Raw genomic sequence first — 23,368 nt, 5'->3', positions numbered from 1 at the left:
AGTAGCAAATCCATTACCTTAAGCTCCCTCTGTCAGAGAATGCACACTACTGTTAAAACTGATATGAAAGTGACACTCAATGCCATTAAGTTACTTAACTACAAAAACAATCCAAGAGAAAGCTTTCAAGTCCCTGTTATGGTAGCAGGAGGCCTCATCTTACGTCTCCTCAGCATGCATACATTTATAACCTGGCAATAAACGGTGCCGCTTCGCCGTAAACTGTCTAATTTTAGAAAGATTTACCAATGCTCCCACAAATCCTCAGACCTTGGCCTATTTCCCACAGCCGACCGACGGCCAGCTCCCTACTGTAGCACTGCTAAGATAGACGAGGGAACAGTAACCAAGAAGGAAGGACAGTGTAAGGGTGAAAGCGTGACTTCAGGGCAAGGCTCTGGAGCAGAGCGTTGCTGTGGTAAATGGGATTTAGGCTTAGTCAACATAGATGAGTCAGTATGGAAATTGTCAGAGAAGGACTGCTGGGTAACGCTCTGTTTATGCTCTGAGGAACTGTTTGTGTTAGAGAATTGGGCTGGAAACGGGGGTGGGAAGAAAGATGATGAGAGGGAAAGCGAGAGAAAACACAAGATTCTAGTGATTACCTATGCAGAGGATGGAGAGGTAAAGAGTAAAAAGACAACATGTTTGATTTAGGACAAGAAAGGCAGAGATATCTCACAAAAACAGTCAGAAATTAAGTTAGATGTGTTCTGGAGAGATTATCTCATCAAAAAGTCTCAGTTCAAATCCAAAAAAAGAATAAATAAATAAAAAATAGACTCATCTTTGTCATGCTGAGAACAAAATAAATGTAAAGGTGAAACCCAGCATTCTGAAAACTATTCAAAGTGCTGTACTGACACTTATTGGCAACAAATTAAACCTTAAGAACTGCAAAAAGGTAGCAGGGATTTTTACAGTTGAGATTGAAGCATAAGAGGACACAACTATTATTGTGGAGTGTAAAATACAATTGAAATCCATGAGAAATTTGGTAATTAAAATTTAAGTGACAGTGTACTTTTTACACGGACATTCTTAATAAGAAGAGAGACTGTATTGGTTGCTGTTACAGGCTCTGTCTCTGTGATTTGACCCATTTGGTCAACAACACTCATGACAATATATTGCAGCAATAAAACTAGACATTAATAGCTATGACATTCAAATCAAAGTGCTTAGTTATAAAACAGGAGAGCAGGAGATTTAAACAAATTTTATAAAATAAATATTTTCATCACAAGTTGTTCCAGACCTTTAATCTCATCTACAAATCAGATTTGGACCCTTGAAAAATGAAAGTTTATGAAGCTATGATACATAACATTAAGCTTCTTTACACCAACCATCTGCTGGAGTCTACAGGAGTGAGGATAGAGAGCAGAGAATGCCATCTACCACACACAGCTTTTAATAATTCATCTGTGTGATACAGCGCCACCTTGGCCATCTGCACAGCAAAATGGAACTGCACCTAAATTAAGCTCGGCGGCAGGAACTCCATGGAAAAATAACAACACAGGGGGAAGTGTACCTAGATGCTGACAGACATGCACAAATGCATAAACATAAATATCACACAGCAGGTGGTGGGATAGATGAGAGGGAGCAAAAGAGGACAGGGAACATTCTGCAAGCCGTAAGGAGTACGGGTTCACCTAAAGATTATAATTAACTCGTAGCTGTCCTGTTAGCTCATAAAAAATATTGAGGTCTTGGCATTCAGATGTACCCCACTCTTCTCAACTAAAACCCAGGGGTCCATGAAACGCTTCAGTAAATAAGTGTTTCCTCAGTGTCGTCCATGGCCCGGAGGGCGCCGAGTGGAGGATTTATAACTGATTTAGCACTAAGAAATAGGCAGCCTGTGCAACTCTAATTACTAACCTGAGAGGATAGACTTCCCCATCTGCACCTGGGTAAGGAATGTTCCTGTGTGCTCATGCTGATGAGAGGTTTGCTCTCAGACTTAGAAAGAAGCAAGGAGAGATGTGAGCCTATGTGCTCTTCATTAATAAACGCTCACATGGGGGGCAGGGGGTGAAAATGTGCTGAAGGTGCTGCAGAAATACATGCAAGTAAGCAAAAGTGCAACATGGTTTCAGGTTGTTTTCTTAACAAATAGGTACAACTTACATGGAAGGGCTGACTCGAGAGCATATGTTCAAATATGTATGCATACACTTTGTCCACACATCAATTCTGCATGCTAATACTCTGTGGTCATACTTGTGAAATTCTTCTCCTGAACAGATAAGGTGGAATGATTAATCATCTCAGACCTGTGATAATTAATCACAGATCATCCTAAAATGTTTCATTACTTTTTTGACCTATTCATTGCACTGCCTTTTCATTACCTGCAAGAAGGGAGAAATTGTTCTTTTACTAGCGATGGCAAGAACTTTCATTTGACCAGGACATTTCATACATAAGAAACCCAAGTGCAGAGTTTCTACAAATCTTCAGATGAGCAGCATCATCAAACCACTCAGTTTGTGGTTTTAATGTTACAAAATGGAGAAGTGTCCAAACTTTCACAAGATAATGTAGACATATTACGCAAAGGCTTGATGCAACTTTTAAGTGTAAGACTTACAGAAAATGTGACGGTGTCAGTATTGACGATTATGTTTAAAATGTGTCTTTGTGCTGAATAATACCTGCGCTACAGAGGGTCTCTTGTCCCGGCCACGTTTCGTCAAGTTGTCCAGGCCTTTAAGAGAGGAGAAAATGCTTCTCTTTCGCTGGCCACAAGTCACTGACAACGAACGCCTCCTGGCTGTGGCCTCATCCCTGGAACAGATCTGAAGGGATGTACGGAATCAGGACTAGAGTCAACAAAACAACACCTGTCTCTATTCTAAGGTCATCTTCCTCACCAGTGCATGGAAAGAGGACACAGAGAAAACCCCAAGGCGTCCCAGAGTGGACTTGGTTGGACGGCTGGCGATGGCAAGCAGGCTCTTCGGATTGGGCAGTTCTCCCCCCTGAAGACTAGCAAGGTAGCAGCGCATTCTGAAGAGGTCCATGTTGAATCTCTCCAAGTTCTGCTCCCACTGCTGAATCTGATGGCAAGGAAAAAACCAAAACAATGCTTACATTTTGATTTATGTGAATTACTTCTTTGGGTGATGACTTAACAAGGAGTGCTTTTGGGGAAGGGGGGGACTTGGGGATCAAAAGAGATGCAGGGTCAGGCAAGTGTTTTAGTTTAAAGTGTAATAGCTTGCAGATGCTGGTGGAGGGCAACATCATGTCTTGGTGGAGGTTTGCTGGTGACAAATGACTGCATATTTCACAGAGAGGCGTTTCTATGTGCGCAGCAAACCCAAATGCACATTTTATGTCTTGAGAACCAGGGGGATGTTGAACAGACTGCGCACATAAACTTCCACCACACTGCCAGTATACAGTTATGTTATTTTAGCTATAGAAAAGTGCTCATTTTGTTGGCTGGAGACTGGTTTTAACGAGAACACTCAAGCTAAAACAACCCCCCATAACAACTGAGTTTAATGGGTCTCGTCTGCGCTATGACTTCACTTACTAAAATGGACCCACGGCGATGTCCCATTAGGGTTTTGCTCACATCAACATGCATTCGTCGGGATTAAGAGCAAACTGTGAACAGGGCCAAAGGGTGGCATTTTATGAACACCTTAAACAAACATCTTAAACAAAGGCCTTGTGGTGAAATTACTGTGCGGCTAATGCACTCTGAACAATTATGTGGCTGTGCAGGTGGGCACAGTTAACAAGTAGGCCAGGAAGACCAGCTTACCCTGTGAATTCTTCTTGTTGAAAATATACTACATCTGGCAAACTACTTGGTCACTGAGGACCAGATTTATGTCCCCCACTTATCAACTGTGGCGAAAGTTCGGCTTTTTTTCCCTGTGGATAGATAAGGTGGTCTCAATATGTAGGCAATCGTAGGTTTTAATATCTGTGAGGCAAGTGGATTTCACAAAAATATGTGCTTAACCTGGTGATTTTACTTAGCTACGTTTTAGAAATATAGAAATTGAAAATACCTGTTCTTTATTAACAATGACTACATTTAAGAAGATAGAAAAAGAAAGATCAGATCTGTAAGGTCCAAGACTAATAGTTGTTCTTTTCACAAACTCTTCCATCTAAGGAAATCATTGAGGCCCTAAAAACTGTTGTAATAAAATAATTACATATAATTTTTTTAAAAACAATGGTGATTTCTGACTGCAGCTGGTTGCAGTGGGATTTATTAGGGGTGTCAGAGAAAAGTGTTTATAAAACTGATGTTGCAGTTTTCAGATTTTTTTAAATACTTTTTTTCTTTCATTTCCATTACGCTCTAATTAATGGCAATCGGTAATTCCTCTTCTCCAACTTTTGGATGCCTCTCTGCTCCAAAACTGCTTAAATAAAAGTCTGCATTACCTTCTTGGCAAGTCAGCAACATTTGCAAAGGTCTGGGTTATTGACCCTCCAATGGATTCAGGTGCGCTGGAGCAGAGATGCATCCAAAAGTAGCAGGATGGTGGCACTCGAGAACTGTTGATGTTGCTGCAGCCCACACCTGTTTAGATTGGCTGAGACCGCTTCAAGTTTAGCCATTTATTTACATATGTGTGGCACAAATTTCAAAACAAAAACAGATCTGACAGGAAAAAAAAAAGTCAGTTTTTTCCTGAAATGTTCTGTGTGTAAAATTTCTTAGACGATTTATGGAAAGAGTGGATTACATGCAGATTGTTTGCTAGAGTTTGACATTTTTGTTTCTTTATGAATGAAACAACTGTGATTTAAGATCAAGCCCGCCTGGCTTTCTTTCAGAAGTGATTACCGACCCAACACTTGAACTTCAGTCTGGAAAACCTTTTCTCTAACCAGATGTTTGACTTTTCTTGTTCCCTGCTTTAATATCTGCAAAACCCTGAATGCATTAATATTCTTTTAGTGAAACCTGATCACATGGTGTGTAAGTGCATATGGGCATTTGTGTGTTTGTGTGTTGGGGGGGGGGGGCAAGGGCAACATCAAACAAGGTCTGCTGGTACTGATTGGAGTAGACACGGGTGTGGGGGTAGGAAGAGACATCAAAGTGGTGCCCTGTCGGTGCTCGACAACCCCGCTGAAACTTAAATTTATCATCAGCCTCGAGGCGCCTTTATCAGAGTCCTGTCCTGTACCACTTCTGACCCTATCATTCACTCCAACTCCGGCTTGTCTCTCTGCGGTGGCATGCTGGCTAATTGGAAACAGACGTGAGTGCAGGCAGCTTGGTGGTAGTCAGGCAGTGACATTTCTAATGGTTATGCCTGCAGTGAGCTGTTGAGAATACATCATGCAAGATTAGATTTTTATTCATTTTACGATAACTATGAGACTTTGTTTTGCTTTTCTTTTCGTTTTTTTAGTACCATCAGCAGAAATGATGCAGAATGTCAGTCATTTGACAAGACTTGCAAGTTGTGGAAATAAGCAACCTGACTCCTCACCTAAAAGTAGTTTCTTGTAAAAAGAATTAGGCTTCTAGTTAAACTATGGGCTTTTTTCTGCCTCTCTGTAATCTGCTGTATGTAGGCTACAGCACAGCACTGAGTGCTTTGGATTTTCCCCTTCAGGCTGTTCGAGGAGGAGGAATAGGATAATGCATGTTGAGAGCCTATTACCAGAAAACATCTGGAATCCCAATCTGATGCTCCAGGAACAAGCAGCTCCCCTGAGCCCCTAGCTATGCATTTGGGGACTGATGCATCCAGGCCACTTTAACCACCCACAGACTAAAATTAAGCGCACAGACCTGTCACCACAGTCGCCAAATCAGAAAAAATAAGTAGAGCACCCACTCGGGCATCATGGCACACTAAAGGTTTTTGAAATGTTCCAAAATTAACCTGCATCCTCACCTACGCAGGCTGATTCATTCTCATAAACATTTTAAAGTACTAAAATATTTCTTTTTATATTTTCCTCTCAACTCACCTGGTTCTCAATAGCTTTGCGGTTTTTGGGGTCACTGACTACGGTCAGCTGGAGCTCGGCCATCTTCTTCATCTTTCCATCCATGTCTATCTTCTGCAGCAGCGTGCGTACCTGGTTCCGCAGCAGACGCACCGTGTCCTCCTTTCCCTGCCGCTTAGCGAGCAGCGAGGCGCTGGCTGAATGGATGGCTGTCACCCAGTTCTCCAGATCTGTCTGGTTGCTGGCCTGAGATGATCAAAGAGAAGGGGATGTGATAAGGCTTTAAGGCTGACGTTCAGTTTAGCGACAAAGTTCAAAACCAGCAGGATAATAAATGTTGCAGCATGGCTAGTGCATTACTGGTTGCATTATTTCAATAAATGAGTCCAAGATAGGCTGTGAAGGATCACTGGATGACTGGTTGACAAATGCACCAGTATCAGAAAGCATCAGCATAAATGTCCCCTGTAGTTTTATTGAAATAACGTGTCCAGGAGACAAAGTATTGGCTCAGAAATTGATTGAAGGTCATTTTCAATGACAATAACTTAACTCATAATCCAATTCTCATATACTCTAATGTATTTGCAACCTAGTATACATGCATTGTGAGAAGATCAGCAATGCACTGAGAAATCTACTGGTGCAAAAGGTCAATTTTGAGGGAAACTGGACTCAACTGCCAGGTCAGGAAGCTATAAACTCCATATTTCAGTGAAATCACCAAATTTCACTAATCTAAGTAGCAACAGGTTAACAATAAGAACACTATTATTGTTAAGAGTGTTAACAATAATACTCAGTATACACTTACTGAGTGAAGAAAATCTAAAGCTGGCTAGTTTCTGTATCAGTGACCTGAAGTCACAGGAAGCAAAGAAGCAGGAAGCTGTTGTAAATTGCTATTGGACAAATGTACGTCTCTATTACACTACTGTAGAATAACACACACATGGAGTAATGACTAAAAGTTAAGGGTTTACCTGAAACAAGTAGACGTCTCCAAATGAATTACTCAAACAAAAGACGTTCTCCCTCTTGGGGTGTTCCGGGACAGCCTGGACGACACTGTCCTCAGTTAAGAGGGCGTAGCGCGGTGACAGCTCCTGCTCCGTAGAGCCCTTCCCGTAAGTTTCATAGAACAACAATGTGCACCCTAGGAAAAAAAAAGGGAAAGATGTCCAGTGAACTCTTTGCATATGCCAAAGTCTAGAGTACCTTTCTTAAAAGAATATAATGTCCGCTGAAAGGTTAGAGAATAACAAAATAAGCTTTGTTGACACTCTCTCATTTCCTACAAGATTTTTCTCTACCATCAATAAAAGCACACATACATTTTATTGAATGATTTTATCCCGGTGGCCTAAAGCATCAACATAATTCTCCTAAAAGCCTTTACAGTAAAAGTTACTTATAGTCAACTATAACTCACTGATCTGGAACGAGAGTAAAAACCCTGATTGAGCGCAGACAGGAACCTTTTGTGCTTAGCTAAGCAACATTTGAGAAAGGATATTAGAATAATCTCCTCAGCTTCTCCCAACTCATGTTTTCAGCATTATGTTAAAACTCACGAGTTTGAGGCTTACCTTTCAGAGTCACCCAGTAGTGCTTCCATTTGCGTCGGGTCACCAGCTCCAGCTTCCTGTCCTTATGCAGGGTAACAAGGGGCTTGAAGGACAGCCACCCCGCCCTTCTGACCACTCCCTGCTCCTTCTCAAATAAAAGGTCCAGCTCCTCCATGGAGCCCTCGGCCGACTCGCTGCTGCTTCCGTCTTCTTCCGTTCCAGTTGATGGGTCTCTCCTATCGCCCCCTCCTGTTCTGGTTTCCGTCTCGAGCTCTCTCATGAAGTTTTCGTAGATGTTCTGGCGGACAGCATCGCTGGTTGTCTGGTGAATGGCCCCTGACGACTGAGCTCTGGAGGCTCCGGGGAACCATAGGAGGCTGGAAACCTGGGAGGGGGAGCTGGTGTCAGCAGTCAGGCCGTCGACACCACTGTCGAAGGCCTCGCTTGCATCTTTGTATCTGGTCTCCTAGGGAGGCACAATGTAAACACAATGATTAAAATTTAGAAGAACCCACCCAAAGTTGTTCTTAATAACCTAAAGCAAAACAATTACAAATAAATAATATTGTTAAAGGTGTAATAGTATTAAGAAATAGCATCCATCTGTTCTTTCTCATCTTTTTTAAATAATTTACCCAACCTTCCCACCTTCTTACAGTATATTATTAATATTTAGGTCCTGACAACTATCTACCAGAAATTCATAGCAAATTTGTTTGATGAATCCTGGGATTTTTAGTCAGGTAAAATGGGCAATTTGGAGATGAAAACATTTGATTGGAATTCCAGTATAGAGTTTACCTTTATTAAGAATTGTAGAAAAGATTTGACATTCTATATGCTTGCTAAAATGTAAAAAAAAAAAATAAAAAATTCTTCAAATCTAACATTCTTGTCCTTTGTCTCGTCTTTTGAGATATGTCTCACAGAAACAAACTTCTTGGTTGAATAAAATTATTTTAGATGTAAATCTAAAAGGTACTTCTGTGTTTCTAAAGGGTCAAGTAGGTTTTGGAGGTCTAGACAGATTTTATTTGGTAGGAACAAGAGCAACAAAGACTGTTTGGACTGTAAATGTTGCTGTTGCCTGGTGAAAGACAATAAAAGGACATTTTTTATGAACTACTTGGCAGTGGAAGTGCTCGGCTGATTCAAAGAATTCCCAACTATATGTAAAGAAAATGCACCCAGTTTGCAACCATCTATACAGACAGATGGAACAGTATTTAAATATTCTCTTTTCACTCAGCCTAGAAGCCATATAAAACAAATTTAAAATGTAGTCTAGCTCAAAACTACTTCAAAGTTACTAAATTTTTCACTAAGCAGAGAAAGTAGAATAAATCTCCTGTGAAGACATCGGGGAGTGTGGATCCCTTCTGCATCAGACAATTTTACATCATTTGTGGTCTTATGTGGCTTCTCAATCTCCAAAAATGAACACTTGATGGAAATGCCTCCTTTTCATCCTTGATGACAGTCTACTGACACTTGACTAGATTGCAGCATCGATTCTGCTCCTGACAGCAGAGTGCAGTGCTCTCAGCATGTGCCGTCATGGCGGAGTTCATTTTTGGGTTTTAGTTGTTTTTTTTGTTTTTTTTTTATGTCTCATGCTCAGTTCTAAGCATGTTATCTGTGTCATAGTCACGTTTTATGTTGATCTTTCTATATCCATTCATAAATCATAGGTAAGATGGATTTAAAAGTACAGTTTCCAAGCTATGAGTAACAGGTCTGGGACATTACTCTGGCTATTAATTAACACTATGCATTATGCCATCTCAGTATGTGATTCTGGGTCAGTCTCACACTGGGTCCACAGGATCTGGTCGTGATCCATATCTCACAGCCACAGGGGAAAGTGGTTGTGAGAAACCACTTTTTACCAGTTCGACAAAGTCTTAGATTTTGATTTTTCCTCACCAGGACAGACAGACTTTTTCTTATAACATTGTGTCTCCAAATCGTCTGATAAACAATAATATGACACCATCACCTCTTAGCAAGAAACCAAGATAACTGAACACCTCTGCTTGTGGGACAGAAAGACTCACAACCAGTATGGCGAAATCCACTTCTTTCTGGTTAAGAACCATAACTGTGAATTTAGAGAACCTGACTTTGTGGATTTTTAATCATATTTTCTTTAAGTTGTAATAACATGTGGTTTGGAGTATAGAATTTTTCTAAGATTTCCATAATTTTCTTGTAGTGATTCACCCCAGATGTCCTGTTGTTAACATTCTAACCCTGCAGCTGCTTTTCATTAGAAGCAGGTTCTTGGTTTTTGGCATTAGGGTCAAAGTGTGACCTTTACCTAGAGGGAAAGGTGGTAGGGGGGTAAGCAGATGAGGTGCTCCTGATACCAGCAGCAGCAGAATAAGTCCTGGGAAAATTAGGACATATACCATGGAGAAAAACCTAACCAACTCAAACAAAAACTTGTTTAGAGTCCTTGCATCTCAAAGTAAGCGTTTCCCCCTGTTTAACTTGTGTGAACTTTCTCACAATTAATTATGTTAAGCATCTAACCTGCACTGTAATAATGCAGATCAGCTGTAGATTTATTCTTTTGTTTTTGTTGAGAGGATTTCTGGACAAAACAGCAAAGCTGTCTGATACAAACATTTTCTTTGACAAGAGAAGTAAGTCTAGAGGTTAAGCGTCAGCACCTGATCATGAATTTAACAAATACTGGACAATAGAACATTTAGCAGCAGAATAAAGGGGTGTTTTTAGTCTAGAAAAGTTTACTGTGGTAGTGCAAAATCACTCCTGTTTGAGCATAAAGAGAGGCTCAAATATTCTAAAAATACTCAGAACACTTTATGAATATTATAATGAGTCCAGTCTTGTTTGTTTTGAAGCAAAATTCAATGATTAAGCACAAATACCTATTAGCAGATATTTCCTACAAAGACTATGAGGGGAGTCCTGGAAATCTGTGCACAACAACTGGAACAACCACAGCTCCTTCATTAACATTAAAGGCCGGGTGGGGTTAAATCTTTAGCTAAGGATTTAGTTTCACTCTGCAGAGCGTCTCAAAGGCTTACAGCTATCCTTCAGGCAGAACCCAACCAGCGTTCTTAAAACATTTACAAGGCAAAGCCAAAAAGAATTAAAGCAAAAACAATTGCTCTCAAGCTGCGAAGACGAAGGACAAGGGTGCAGGCTCAGTTTAAACAAACCTTCTGGATCATACTACAGCTAGTAAAGCTGCAGACTAGCCAAGAAAAATCACACAACTCCGACAAGTGCGTGAAACATGAAGACAAACTGTAGTTCTTTCTAATCCAAGTTCTGATCAGTGCGTGTGCAGTCCAAGGATCATATTACTCGAGGGAAATCATATCTAGTGGAGTATCTTTGAACTTGTCTCAAGAAAAACCTAGCACACCCATATACAAAAAAGCCAAATGAACAAACTTAGAGCTTACACGTGCAGCTAGCATGCAAAAAAAAAAAAAAAAAGTGTGGAAACAATGTAACAGTCAGAGCTGACTGGTATCAAGCCACACCAAGGTTATAAAATCAGTTTCAAATGTGCTAAAATCTTTTAATACACTGTTCCTGTGGTTTAAAGTCCTTTCATTGAGAAAGTGATGGAATAATCCAAGTTTTCTCCAGGTGTTTGGTGGCACAGTGCACCTTTGCACTCCCCATTCCCCAATTAATCAAGTGACTGATAGACGGCTTCACTTACAAGAAAGACAGTCAAATATTTGGAAAAAGAGAAAACTATAGACACTTGTAGTGTGGACTAAAATGTCATCCATTTGGCATCATTTCTTACTAATGTGACACTTGCAATCTAGCAATCTCATTAATTATGAAGCAAAAAAGAGACTGAAGTTAAGACATTTATAAGAACACATTGTTCTGCCTTTAGTCTATGGCTGACATAAACAAGAAAACAAAATACAAAAACCAACAAAACTAAAAACCTAATTAGAAATCAGACAATGGTCAGACAATTTTCAGCTTAATTGGTTCTGAATGATGAAAGGCAGAGTGGAAACTCAAAAATCCAACCTTGAATCATGCTCACTACAACACCCTCATGAGCATTTACTAAGTGAAGAAGGTTGATAAGATAAAGTAGCCATGTTAAATATTACATATATTTTTGAAAATATAAGTTGATAATCAATATATATAACAATTTATTTTAAACCATTTATCTTTGTTTTACAATTTCAGCAAAACCCTTTATTACAGTTCTCTTTCGTATGCAACACGACAACGCCTCTGCTCTCAAAATAAATAATTAATGACGACTCAGCAGGAAGACTAAAAAAAACTACTTTAATGCTGCTGCTTCTGAGTCCTAATTCTACAGTTCTTAAATAGGAATTGGACAAAATTGTCTTCTGTAGGTCAAAGTTTCACAAAAACGGGGGAGAAAAGAAACTAATCAATTTTGTATTTCTCAATAGAATAATATTGACCAACTCACCTGAGATTTCTTCTTCTTCCGGCTGAGGCTGCCCGTCCAGTCACTGAAGCGTCTGATCCGGTTTTTGATAGAGTCTTTCTTATTGAAAACAAAGTCGTGCCTACGTTGCTGCTGCTGCTGCTGCGCCGGCTCTTGGTACTGGTCCATATTTGAACTAATGGTATGGGCTTTGGGCCTGCGACAAGGCAAGGTGAACGATGAATACTGCCGTGGCTCTGCACATTCTTCCACCAAAGGCACATCCAGTACAGACGCAAGAGAAGCGCGATGCAGCCTTCGGCCTGACGGAGGCTGCTGTGACTGGGAGGACAACTCGCTGGCTGTAGGAAAAGTAGCAGCCATTGTGGAGTCCCTGTAGAGCTCTGAACTAGATGGAGGTGCAGGGTTTTCTGCAAAGGAGTCAAGCTGATGTATAGGGGAATGCTCTAATGTTCTGTTAGTACAGCATGGTTGGTCCTGATCACATAGTTCTGCACTGGGACCCCACGGGGAATCATACCAGGAGCCTTCAGAGCTCAGTGAGCTTCCCTTGCTAGTCCTGGCAGTGGAGGAGGTAGAAGCTGGTGGTGGTCCACCCCGGTGGGCCTCCTGCCTACTGCCACTGGAACCAGGCAAGCTCGGAGTGGAAGTAGCCTCCAAATTTGGAGAGAACTTAAGCAGCTGGACTGGGCCAGAGGCCTCATCCAGGAGCAAGGGGTTTCCTGAGGTGTTTGTGAACTCTACCCTGAGAGTGCCATCCTTCTTGATCACCACTCTTGGGCTGCTCTGTTCCTCCAGAACTTCCTGCTCATTGCCGTGTCTGTTCAGAGAGTGCCCATTGAGCTCAGCCCCATATGGATTTTCTTCATAATCATCTGACAACTGTCGTCTGCGAATGCCGCATCCAGGTGAGCGATGCCAGTGATGTTCAGTGCTGCCCCTCGCTCCTTTGCAAACATAGTCACAGCGTTGGGCAGAGTAAGAGTGTCTGCTTTTAGGAGGTGACAAACAACCACGACCAACACACTTTGCCTTGTACCCTGAGCCAAGTGGGGTGTTTTTCCACCACGTGTGTGGGGAAAGAACGTCATCTTTGGTTGAGCCGAGTTTCATTGAATATGGCTTTTGTTTCCTTGGGAAGATGAAGCTTGTGCCTTTCGGACCATCAATGCTGTACTGGCTCTCTGAATTCCCCATCCTGCACTGGAAAAGTAAATGGACAAACCATAAAGGTCACCTTTACTAAACGCAAGGGAAATACATACAAATCTATAATTGACATTTACACCTGCATCTCAGTCAATTAGAACATGATTGAGATTTTAGCAACTCCATTCAAAGAGCTAAACTTACATTTTTGTACTGTAGAATATATCATATAAAAGTGCTTTACAATCAATTGAAAAATAGCAGACTTCATTGCTGACCATTAGACAGTCATATGCCAAAAGATTATTACTGGAAAAAGTCTGCTGTTCAAAGTCTGAGGATTTCAAGGATAGTAATGGAAAGTTTAGTAGAAGGGGGGGAAATTAGCACAATTGGGAATGATAACAGTGGCCTTGAGAAGACGGTGAAGTAAAAACTATCCATGAGTTTGGGGAAGATTGACAAGGCAATTTGTGTATGCTTGAGAGCCACCAAACATAGATGCAAACAGAATACGGGCTACAACTACCACATTGCTTGTGTCCATTCAATCTTTGGCAAAACATAAGTTTCCTGCCAAGGCAAAAGAAAAAAGGACTGGACTGTTCAGTGATCCAAAGTTTATGCTTGTTGTACAAATCATGTTTTTTTCCTTCAAATCAACTTTTCTCTTCCATCAATTGATTTTGTTGAATTACTGGAATAAAAAAACTTTTTAGATTATGCTCTAACTTATTATGATGCACCCATAATCTAATCCTGCTTGAAAACGTAATGCTACACCTCACAGACAAGGACAGATAATCATTCAAAATGTAGTGACTGCTTCCACAGCAAAGCAGCTATGTCTCTAATATCTTCCATATGCTTTTAAACGAAGATAGCAATAATTCTATCTCATCTGGTCATTAATGATTAGGTCTACACCTCTACTTTTTTAGAAACAGAAAACCCCTGTGAGATAAACAGGCTTTTGGGCTGTCATAGCTGTTACGTGTGACAGTACTCAGAACAATAGGAAATCTCTTCCACACTGTCCAAAGCATGTTTTCATTGGAGAGTCAGAGCCGTGACCAGACCAAGATTACGTTAGAGAGCTGTACAACATGAATCACAGGAAGACTGCTCTTACATAACAGGTGCAGATCAACCCCTACAGTCGACTTTAAGACTTTAATTTAGCTCACCAAGCAGATTAAGAACAAATAAGCTGGACAGGGAAGGAGCATAGACCATTACATGCATGCTGATTAAAAAAAAAGAAAGACAAAAAGCTGTTAAAACTCACCTCTTAGAAAGTCTTGTTTCACAATTTAGAGTTATCTGTGCCTCATTTTCCAAAGTTAACTCATTCCTTGGTTGTGTGGCTCATCTGGAACCTGGAACACAAACAGAAGAAGAGGAATTAGTCTTTCCACTGCACTGTAATTTACTTTGTGTAATGAGCTCTGTGCTTCATAAAAGGTGTGCAACCTAAAGATCAAAACAAATCCTCTACTTTTTGTATCTGTTCACACAGATAAATCAGTCCCGCAGCTGAATTAAAAAAGGGTAAGGCTGCTGGTATAAAACTCAGAAAATGCTTTGCAAAAGCATATTCAGGCACTGCCTGAAAGACAAACACACAGTAATGTAGACGTGTATGGGATGTCACCCAGGAATCTCAGGATAGACTTCCTACAGCATTACTGGTCTGAAAAAAAAAAATCACTCCTCGTTTAATCACCCATCCAAATCAAACATATGTTGCATTTTTCCACCTCCCCACATGTAAATGATGTCTCTTCTCATCAGGTCCGGGAAGGTTTTTCAAAGCCGGCTACAGTTTAACCATTTGTTTATTTTTAAACCTTGGATTCCTCTCGCTAGCTTAGATTTTTTTTTCTCTTCCCCCTCCCTCTCCTCAGTGCCAAATTTGTCTGAAAGCACGATCCGGGGCATAGGAAGCAATGAGGAGCGATATTTGTGGAGACACTGAAGCGCCTTTTGGCATCTTGAGGAAGCATGAATGTTGTGTGTAATGTAACCTAACTGCACAGACTTAGCTCAAACACATAGTGGTAAGGCCACTGAGCTTTGCAACACATGAACAGCATGTGTAAGGTTGCAGGGTAAATATACTCCTGCCAAAAGTCCTAAACTCCTGGCTTAAGTGATCTGCACCACTGTGGTAGGAGTTTAACTGCTTCTGTATGAATAAACCTTGACTGTTTAGCAAGATTGAAATAGTACTGGCAGTGTAAAAGCACTGCTGTTGAAGAGTGCAGTTCATATGTGAATCCACAGCATTTTATATGCAAGGGGTCCTGAAGCTCAAGGACAAGCCACCAGGATTTTCTCCTTCTGCTTTGATAGAGAGCAGCACCTGATAATCCAGTGGAAACTTGGCTGCAGACATTCAAGGCTCCTAATGAACTTGAACCATCATTCTGGGCTGATCGGAAGATTAGCTAAACACTGGTTTCATTCACTGAGTCAAAATCAGCAGAGACTGAATTCAAGTAGAACTGATCCCGAGAGGAAGACAAACTATAATTCTCGACTCACTTATTAAAGCGGTAAAACACCAATAATTTTCACCCTTGCTGGAGCCATAATACCAATGAATCCAAAGGCCAAACTATATATGGACTCACTTTGTATGGGAGGTCTTGATGTAAATATTTCAATTCCCTTTGTTAATTCGGGGGAAGATGAGATACTTTCTAACTTTACCTCCCTTTTTTGTGCATGTGTAACCGGATTCCTTCTGCGTTGTGCTGGTTATTAGATGTTAGTCAGGACGTGACTCTGTTTGGCTTTCAAAGATTTATTCTGACGAAAATATCCAACAGAAAAACAATAGTTACAAGCTGCCCGCTCCAAGTCCTCTCCCGCAGGACAACATGACAAAAAGGACCGCGGGATCATGTCTCACATTAAATAAAATAAACCTTTTTTATACAACATACCTGACGAAAATATCCAACAGAAAAACAATAGTTACAAGCTGCCCGCTCCAAGTCCTACACAAACAAAAATACATAACAGAAATTAACTTAATAAATCTACAAATAAACTGGAAGTATTTAGATAGAAAGTAAATAGGACACACCTCTCCCGCAGGACAACATGACAAAAGGGGAGGGCCTAAGGGACGCAAACATTTTAAAGACAAAACCATAGAAGAAGAAATAAAAAGGAGGGGCTACTGTTCTTAAAGTAACACATTCAAAACAATGACAGCTTTTCGGTCAGGTAGAGAACAATACAAACAACAACAAAAAAAGACATTTTGTGTAATTATAACAACAACCAGGTTACATTCACCCCCCTAGAATTACACAAAATAAAAAACAGTGATAAAGACACTTAGTAGCAGTACAATTTTATTTTATTTTTTTTTTGCAACAATGTAACACATCAGCCAAACAGCTACCCTACAATAGGGTCAGGAGACTAGAGATCGCTCGACGCCCAGCAAAATCTCACAGTATTCCATGGACAACAAGAGGTGCCTTTTACACCCCCCCATACAGAGTAAACACATAAATGGTACTGAAGCTTATGCAAACCAAGACAAAGACAATCCTAGCCAATGGCAGGAATCACATGAGAATTTGGAAACTCACACGTCAATAACAGTTTGAACATTATCCTTATCATAAAGCGCCTCAATGACGGCCATGGACTCTATCAGGCGACAAACTGGTTTAATAACCCTCCCAAAGCGTGAAGTTAGGCGGCGAACAACATCCTCACCCACCCTGTCTGGAGGATGAACAGAGCCAGCAGCATCAGGAAGATGAGGTAAGGAACCAGCAGTCGCCAGTACCCCTGTTTCCATAGAGGAGTTTTCAGAGTCATGAGGCAGGTCACTATGTCCAACTGATGGAGCCGAGGACACATCCTGAACCCATGAAGCAGTACGGTCATCCCCATCACTGCAGGACAGGGAGTCGGGTAGGGAAGGCTCAGCAGGAACAGCACTAGGAGCCTCACTAAATCTTACTGTTCCATGTGAATCAGGAACCGGGGGGACTCGAACCACACTATCAACCTGGCGGTTCACATTCCCATCCAAGGTCATCCCCACAGGTAAAAAGTTCACATCAAGAAGGAGGTTGCGATGCACCACACGCTCATTGCCGTGACGATCTCTAACACGATAAATATGGAGAGCAGGTTTGGAGGCAACCACCGTGTACATCACAGGCTCCCATTTATCAGAAAGCTTTCGCTTTCCTCTGGCTCCCTTGTTTGCCACCAGGACCTGATCTCCAACTGACAGAGGGTGACCCTTGACTCTCTTGTTGTACTGGTCACATTGATGTTTCTGCTCTGCACTGGTGTTCTTCTCAGCCATTAGCATGGCAGAACGTAAATCTTCAACCAGTGATTTGACATAAGTGTGGTAGTCACAAATAGCATCATCATGAAGAACGTTCCGAAAAACAAGGTCAACAGGCAGCCTGGGAATTCTCCCAAACATCAGATAGAACGGTGCAAAGCCTGTGGTCTCATGAACCGTGCAGTTGTAGGCAAAAGTCAGAGACTGGATCATCTGAGGCCATTTATGCTTCGAACGTGGAGGAAGAGATCTCAACATGTTGCCCAGGGTGCGATTGAATCTCTCTGCAGTCCCATTACCCATTGGGTGGTAGGGTGAGGTGTGCGATTTACTGACACCACTCAACTCTAAAAGCTCAGCCAGCAGCTCACTCTCAAAATTTGCACCCTGATCTGAGTGAATGCGCTGTGGGAAGCCATAAACACAGAAAAACCCATCCCATAACTTTTTTGCAACTCGTTTAGCAGTTTGATCCTGACACGGGAAAGCATGTGCTAACTTTGTGAAGTGATCAGTGATCACCAGAACATCCACAGACTTGTTGTTACTGTCCTCAGCTGACCAGAAATCAATACACACCAGCTCCATCGGAGCACTGGTCCTGATGTTCTCCAGAGGGGCTCTCACAGCAGGCTCTGGGGTTTTACTGAGGACACATCTGGGACATTTTCTCACGTAATCTCGCACATCTCTTTCCATGTCATGCCAAAAGAAACGATGACGAGCCAAGGAGAATGTTCGTGGCTGGCCCTGATGACCTGCATTATCATGGACACCGGTCAGAACCACAGACTTCAAAGCATCAGGGACCACAAACTGGAAGCGCTTACCTTTTGTCAGAGGGTCTTTTATGACACGGTAAAGAACGCCATTCAGCAATGTTAGTTTATCCCACTGCTTCAGAATTTTTAGAGCCAGTTGATTTTCACCAAAGCGTTCCCGCCTTGATGGACGGCGTCCCCGCTCAACGTACAGGACAACTCTGGAAACAACAGGATCGTTTTTCTGGTGAGAGACCAGGTCACTTAGACAAAGAGCTGTTGATGGACCTGTGGTGTGTGGGATTATCATGCCCAGATGATCAGCTAAATATGCTGCATGCTGAGTCTGACCAGCATCTCCACTGCAGGCAGATGACAAAAGAGAGGAGACTTCGGCACAGGTCATGGACGTGTCAGCTGTAATGGAGGAAGAGCTGTCCACTGATTGAAGCTGACAGGTCAAACGGAAAGCATCCTGCACAGCATGATCAGGGACCTCACAGACATGCTCCAAAAGTTCCTGACAAGGTTCTGACAGAAGGCGATCAGCCAAAGGCTTCACAAAAGGAACTCTGCTCAGAGCATCTGCCACCACATTCTGTCTCCCTGGAACATACCTGATCTCAAAGGTGTATGGAGCAAGCTTAGAGACCCAGCGCTGTTCACAGGCATCCAGTTTGGGCTTGGTCAGGATATATGTGAGAGGATTATTATCCGTCCACACAGTAAACCTGTGACCCTTCAGCCAGTGGCTGAACTTATCACATACAGCCCACTTTAAGGCTAGGAACTCGAGCCTGTGTGCAGGATAGTTGGCCTGGCTGCGGCTGAGAGTCTTGCTGGCAAAAGCAACAGGTCTAGCAATCTCTCCATCAGCTGGGACCTGCGACAAAACAGCACCGAGCCCATCCAATGAAGCGTCGGTTGAGAGAATAAATGGCTTCTCAAAATCAGGATGTGCCAGCACCACACAGTTGAGAAGTGCAGTTTTAAGGTCTCCAAACGCTTTCTCACAAGCTGGAGTCCAGTCCTGGGGAGTCAGAACACGAAAGGTTCCAGCTTTCCCATGTCCTTCGCTCTTTACTTTACGTTTCTGACCTGCGGTGAGGGCATAAAGAGGCTTTGCAATGCGGGAACAAGCTGGAATAAAGTGCTGATAGAATAGCACCATGCCCAAGAATGACCTCACCTTCTTCTGGCACGGAGTACAGCCATCCTCCTTCATGAGGTCTTTTCTTTCAAACCCTGAGATGACCCTTACCTTCTCCTGATCAACAGAAACACCACCAGCTTCCACAACATGGCCCAAGAACCTCACAGACCTCCTGAGAAAGTGACACTTTTTCTTTCTGAGAAAGTGACACTTTTTCTGGGCCAGCTTCAAGTTGTTTGCTCTCAGGCGACAGAAAACAACCTCCAGCCTCCTTAACGACTCCTCCTCAGACGGTGCAAATACCAACAGGTCGTCTAGATAGCAGAGGAGGCTGGAAAAGTTCAAGTCACCAAAAATGTTAAGCATCATCCTCATGAAGGAAGCTGGGCTGTTGCATAAACCTTGTGGGAGACGGTTGTACTCATAAAGTCCAAGCGGCGTGGTAAAAGCAGTGTAATGTTTGTCGGACTCATGGAGAGGGATGTTGTAGAAACCAGAGGTCAAGTCCATGGTGCTGAACAGCGCATTCCCACCAAGAGCAGCAAGGCAGTCAGACTGATGGGGCAATGGATGGGCATCATTAACGGTCTTAGCATTAAGCCAGCGGAAGTCAGTGCATATCCTCATGTCCCCAGACTTTTTCCACACCATAACAAGCGGGGAGGCATATTCACTAATAGACTTCCTTATGATACCCGTCATCTCCATCTCAGACAAGACCTCCCTCAACTGCTGATAATGTGCTGGTGGTATGCGTCGATAAGGTAAGCGAAATGGCTGGTCATCAGTCAAGTGAATGCGATGAACAAAATCCATAGCCTCACCACAATCCAGTTTTCCCCTGGAGAACACATCCTGGTAAGAAACCACGAGTTCAGCCAGCCTTCTTTTAGACTCATCTGACACCTCACAGCTCTCTATGTCAATGTCATGCAGACCACAGTCTCTCAGCATCTGCACTGGATCAGCACTGTGATGTGATGAACCTGTTGAAACAGCTGAATGGTTGCAGTACAGTTCCGATCTCCCCTGACTGAACGCAAAGTCCTCCACAGCAACACATGGAAAGACATCAGCGATTTTAGCATTGCGGCGCAGTATCAGAGGTTTTTCTGTTGGGTTGAGGACCTTCATAGGGACCCAACGATCCCCCCACATGGGTGTGACTACACGACCCACCAAAATGTTTTTTGGAGTGGAACGAGCAGATGACGGCTCGACAACCACAGTGCCTCCCAGTGACAGTGGTGCAGTGGATGGGAGCTTACCCCAAACCACATACTCCTGACGAGGAAGGAGGGTAACAGCCTGTCTGAGCCTAACTGTTCCAATCTTGTCAGGTGAAGTAGAGTTTGACCACCGAGAAACACAACTCAGAAGCTGCAAAAACTCCTCACACTCTGGGTTTGCAGTGTTAGATGTAATGAGTTCCCAGTACCTCGAATCAGTTTTCATTCTTTGAATAAGGGGCCGGAGCACATTGCTACCAATGATGAATTCATCATGTTGGCCAGGTATCAAAAATGTCGGTACTGTAAATCTGAAGCCATAGATCTCAATGTCCAACTCATAGATGTATCGAGGCTGCGTGAGAAGGCCACCACACCCAACGAGCACCACATTCTCTGGGACTGCAAGAGGGATCAAATCAACACCCGCGGCTCTTAGTTTGCTCTCTGCCTCCACGCTCAATGTGCACGACATACTCCCAGAGTCCAACATACCCCTCAGTGTAGTCCGGTCACTAACTGAAACTGAGGCATAAAACAAATCACTAGCCCTCTGGACTCTCTGTGACCCCAAGAAAATCACTTCACTGTTCTCAGGTGAAGTATTGCAACACTCAGTATAAACAGAGCGTGCATCCAGTGTAGTCGTGAGGGTATTATCCACTCTGCCCATGCTTCCCCTCTCATCACACGGGCTCTCTAGTTTAAATTAGGATACTGGGAGGACAGCTGCGGTGTGTGATGAGCAGGCTGAGGACAATCCCTTTTAATGTGTCCTGAGCCGAAGCAGTTGAGACACAGTCTGAACAATCTGCAGTGTGAGTGTGTGGTATGCTCCTCCGAGCAACAAACCCTGCATGGTGCATGCTGAGGACGTTTAGAACCATGTGTGTAACTCCTCACATGTTGACCACTCTGTTTTGTAGCAAGAGAAGCTGCACACAGAGACAGAACCTTATCGAACATCTCTGTCATCTGAGGAGGCGGGTCAACTCCTGAACTGGAGGAAAAAGGTGGCTGGGGTGGACCTGTATTCTGAAAGGATGTAGATTGTGGAGCAACATGCTGCTGTGGCTGCTGATTCAAGGGCCCTGAAGCTGAGGAACGATCACATGCTAAAGCAGCTTGGGGAAAACGGACAGCAAATGGTGTAGCATCAGCTGACAACGTAGCACTAGGCGTTTGAGCACCAAGCTGAGGAAGACAAGAGAGAACAGGGCCTGCAGACGAACCAAGAGTCCTATTTGTAGTGACCATCGGCTTCCTAAGACTTGCAACACGGTTATCAAGGCGGCTCTGGACCTCAGCAGTAGTCCACTCCTCCACAGGTTTCAGCTGGAAGGAAAAAGCTAGACCGGGATCAGGACAATGGTTGATGAACATTGTAACAACTTCAGCTCCTGGATCCTCCACCTGCTTCCCCCTCCTACGCAAACACTCATCAGCCGCTTCAATAGACTTGTTAAGTCGAATCCAGTAGTCCATGGCTGTCTCTCCATCAGCAGGCAGGATGTTATAGAAGTCTCTCATCGGCAAACTGGAGAAGATCAGCTCACCAAAGTTGCGTTTCAAAATATCAAAAACAGTAGAAACCAACTTGTCACTACATGACTGAGGCTGGCAACGAAGCGACACCTGAACCACATCTCTGGCTTTCCCAATAAGTCTGGATGTGATGATCTCACACATTTCTACAGGGTCCACACATCTCATCCTTGACAGATAGCATCTCATCAAACCCTCCCATTCCTGGATGGAGAAGGTGTCAGAGTGGTCACCTTTGAAATATGGAGGTGCTCTAATATCAGACTGAACAACAAACCTCACTTGTGACTGATCGGTCAGGTCGCTGGGTTGGCTGTCAGCAACCTGAGACTGTGACTGACTTTGTGGGTTTAGTCCATTGAGATTCGTCGTAATGGCGTCCCCAATCTGCTTAGCCAGATCAGCAATCACCCCACTGAGAGCCTCAGTAGAAACAAGTTGGGTAGGGTCAGACCTTGCTTTGCCAATGGGTGTAGAAGCAGCAGCAGGGACAGGTGGGGGGTTAATCCCAAGCTGATCAACAGAAAAGTCATATGGACTAAAAGGCATAGGTCTACCCCTTCCAAATGACATGTAATGTTGGCCCCTCCCCAAACTAAAAGTGACCTTCCGGTCCACTTCATCACCTTTAAAAGGTACCTCAGTGTCAGACATTTCATCAAACAATAACAGACAAAAACTATGGAAAATAACAGTGGATCAAAAAGAAGCGATGTCAAAAATAAAATGCAGATACCCAAACAGTGTAAAAACAAATCAGTCACACAAGAACTCATATGCAACAGTCAGCAAAAGAAACAAAAAAACAACCAGCCTTATCTACAGGTAAAGGGTAATAAACAGACTGGTTTCATGTCTTTACATTTTGTTTATTATTATTATTATTTGTTGATTGTACTGTTTTAAGATTGATTTTATTGTCCCAAAACACACAAAAAAACTTTTATAAAATTAAAAAACTTTTTCAATTATTCTTCACTTATTTCCCCTCTTCACTTGTATAAAACGAGGTGCACAAAAAAAGAAGACCAACAGAAACAGTTACTTCGTTGCTAAGATACAGCGCGCCAACGCCTGCCAGTCAAAGCGCGGGGCAAAGGCGGAGCAAGACGTCAAAGGCGGGAAAGGGACAACGTAGCAGCAGCTGCAGCAGTGGAGATTCGACGTTACAGCGGGTCAAACGGCACCAAGTGTAACCGGATTCCTTCTGCGTTGTGCTGGTTATTAGATGTTAGTCAGG

General features: G+C 42.7%; 1 protein-coding gene and 1 long non-coding RNA gene across 3 annotated transcripts in view; one reads left to right on the top strand and one right to left on the bottom strand.

Moving 5' to 3' along the window:
• The window catches only part of tiam2a (TIAM Rac1 associated GEF 2a), an 84,313-nt gene that overhangs the window by 36,391 nt on the left and 24,554 nt on the right, over positions 1-23,368 (bottom strand). For both annotated transcript variants that reach the window (XM_028000148.1, XM_028000149.1), the window contains exons 2-8: positions 14,399-14,489; positions 11,983-13,164; positions 7,542-7,986; positions 6,936-7,108; positions 5,974-6,198; positions 2,886-3,071; positions 2,667-2,810 (exon numbers count right to left, since the gene is read on the bottom strand). In XM_028000148.1, the coding sequence (XP_027855949.1) occupies positions 2,667-2,810; positions 2,886-3,071; positions 5,974-6,198; positions 6,936-7,108; positions 7,542-7,986; positions 11,983-13,158 (2,349 nt within the window). In that variant the 5' untranslated portion in view covers positions 13,159-13,164; positions 14,399-14,489. The remainder of the gene's footprint in view (positions 1-2,666; positions 2,811-2,885; positions 3,072-5,973; positions 6,199-6,935; positions 7,109-7,541; positions 7,987-11,982; positions 13,165-14,398; positions 14,490-23,368) is intronic.
• On the top strand, positions 19,579-23,134 carry LOC114133990 (uncharacterized). Its single transcript, XR_003593321.1, has 2 exons — positions 19,579-19,693; positions 21,681-23,134. It is a non-coding gene; the product is annotated as an uncharacterized LOC114133990 (long non-coding RNA).

Source organism: Xiphophorus couchianus, chromosome 19 (genome assembly GCF_001444195.1).
Source record: "Xiphophorus couchianus chromosome 19, X_couchianus-1.0, whole genome shotgun sequence".
Lineage (NCBI taxonomy): Eukaryota > Metazoa > Chordata > Actinopteri > Cyprinodontiformes > Poeciliidae > Xiphophorus > Xiphophorus couchianus.
This window is presented reverse-complemented; position numbering and strand designations above follow the sequence as displayed.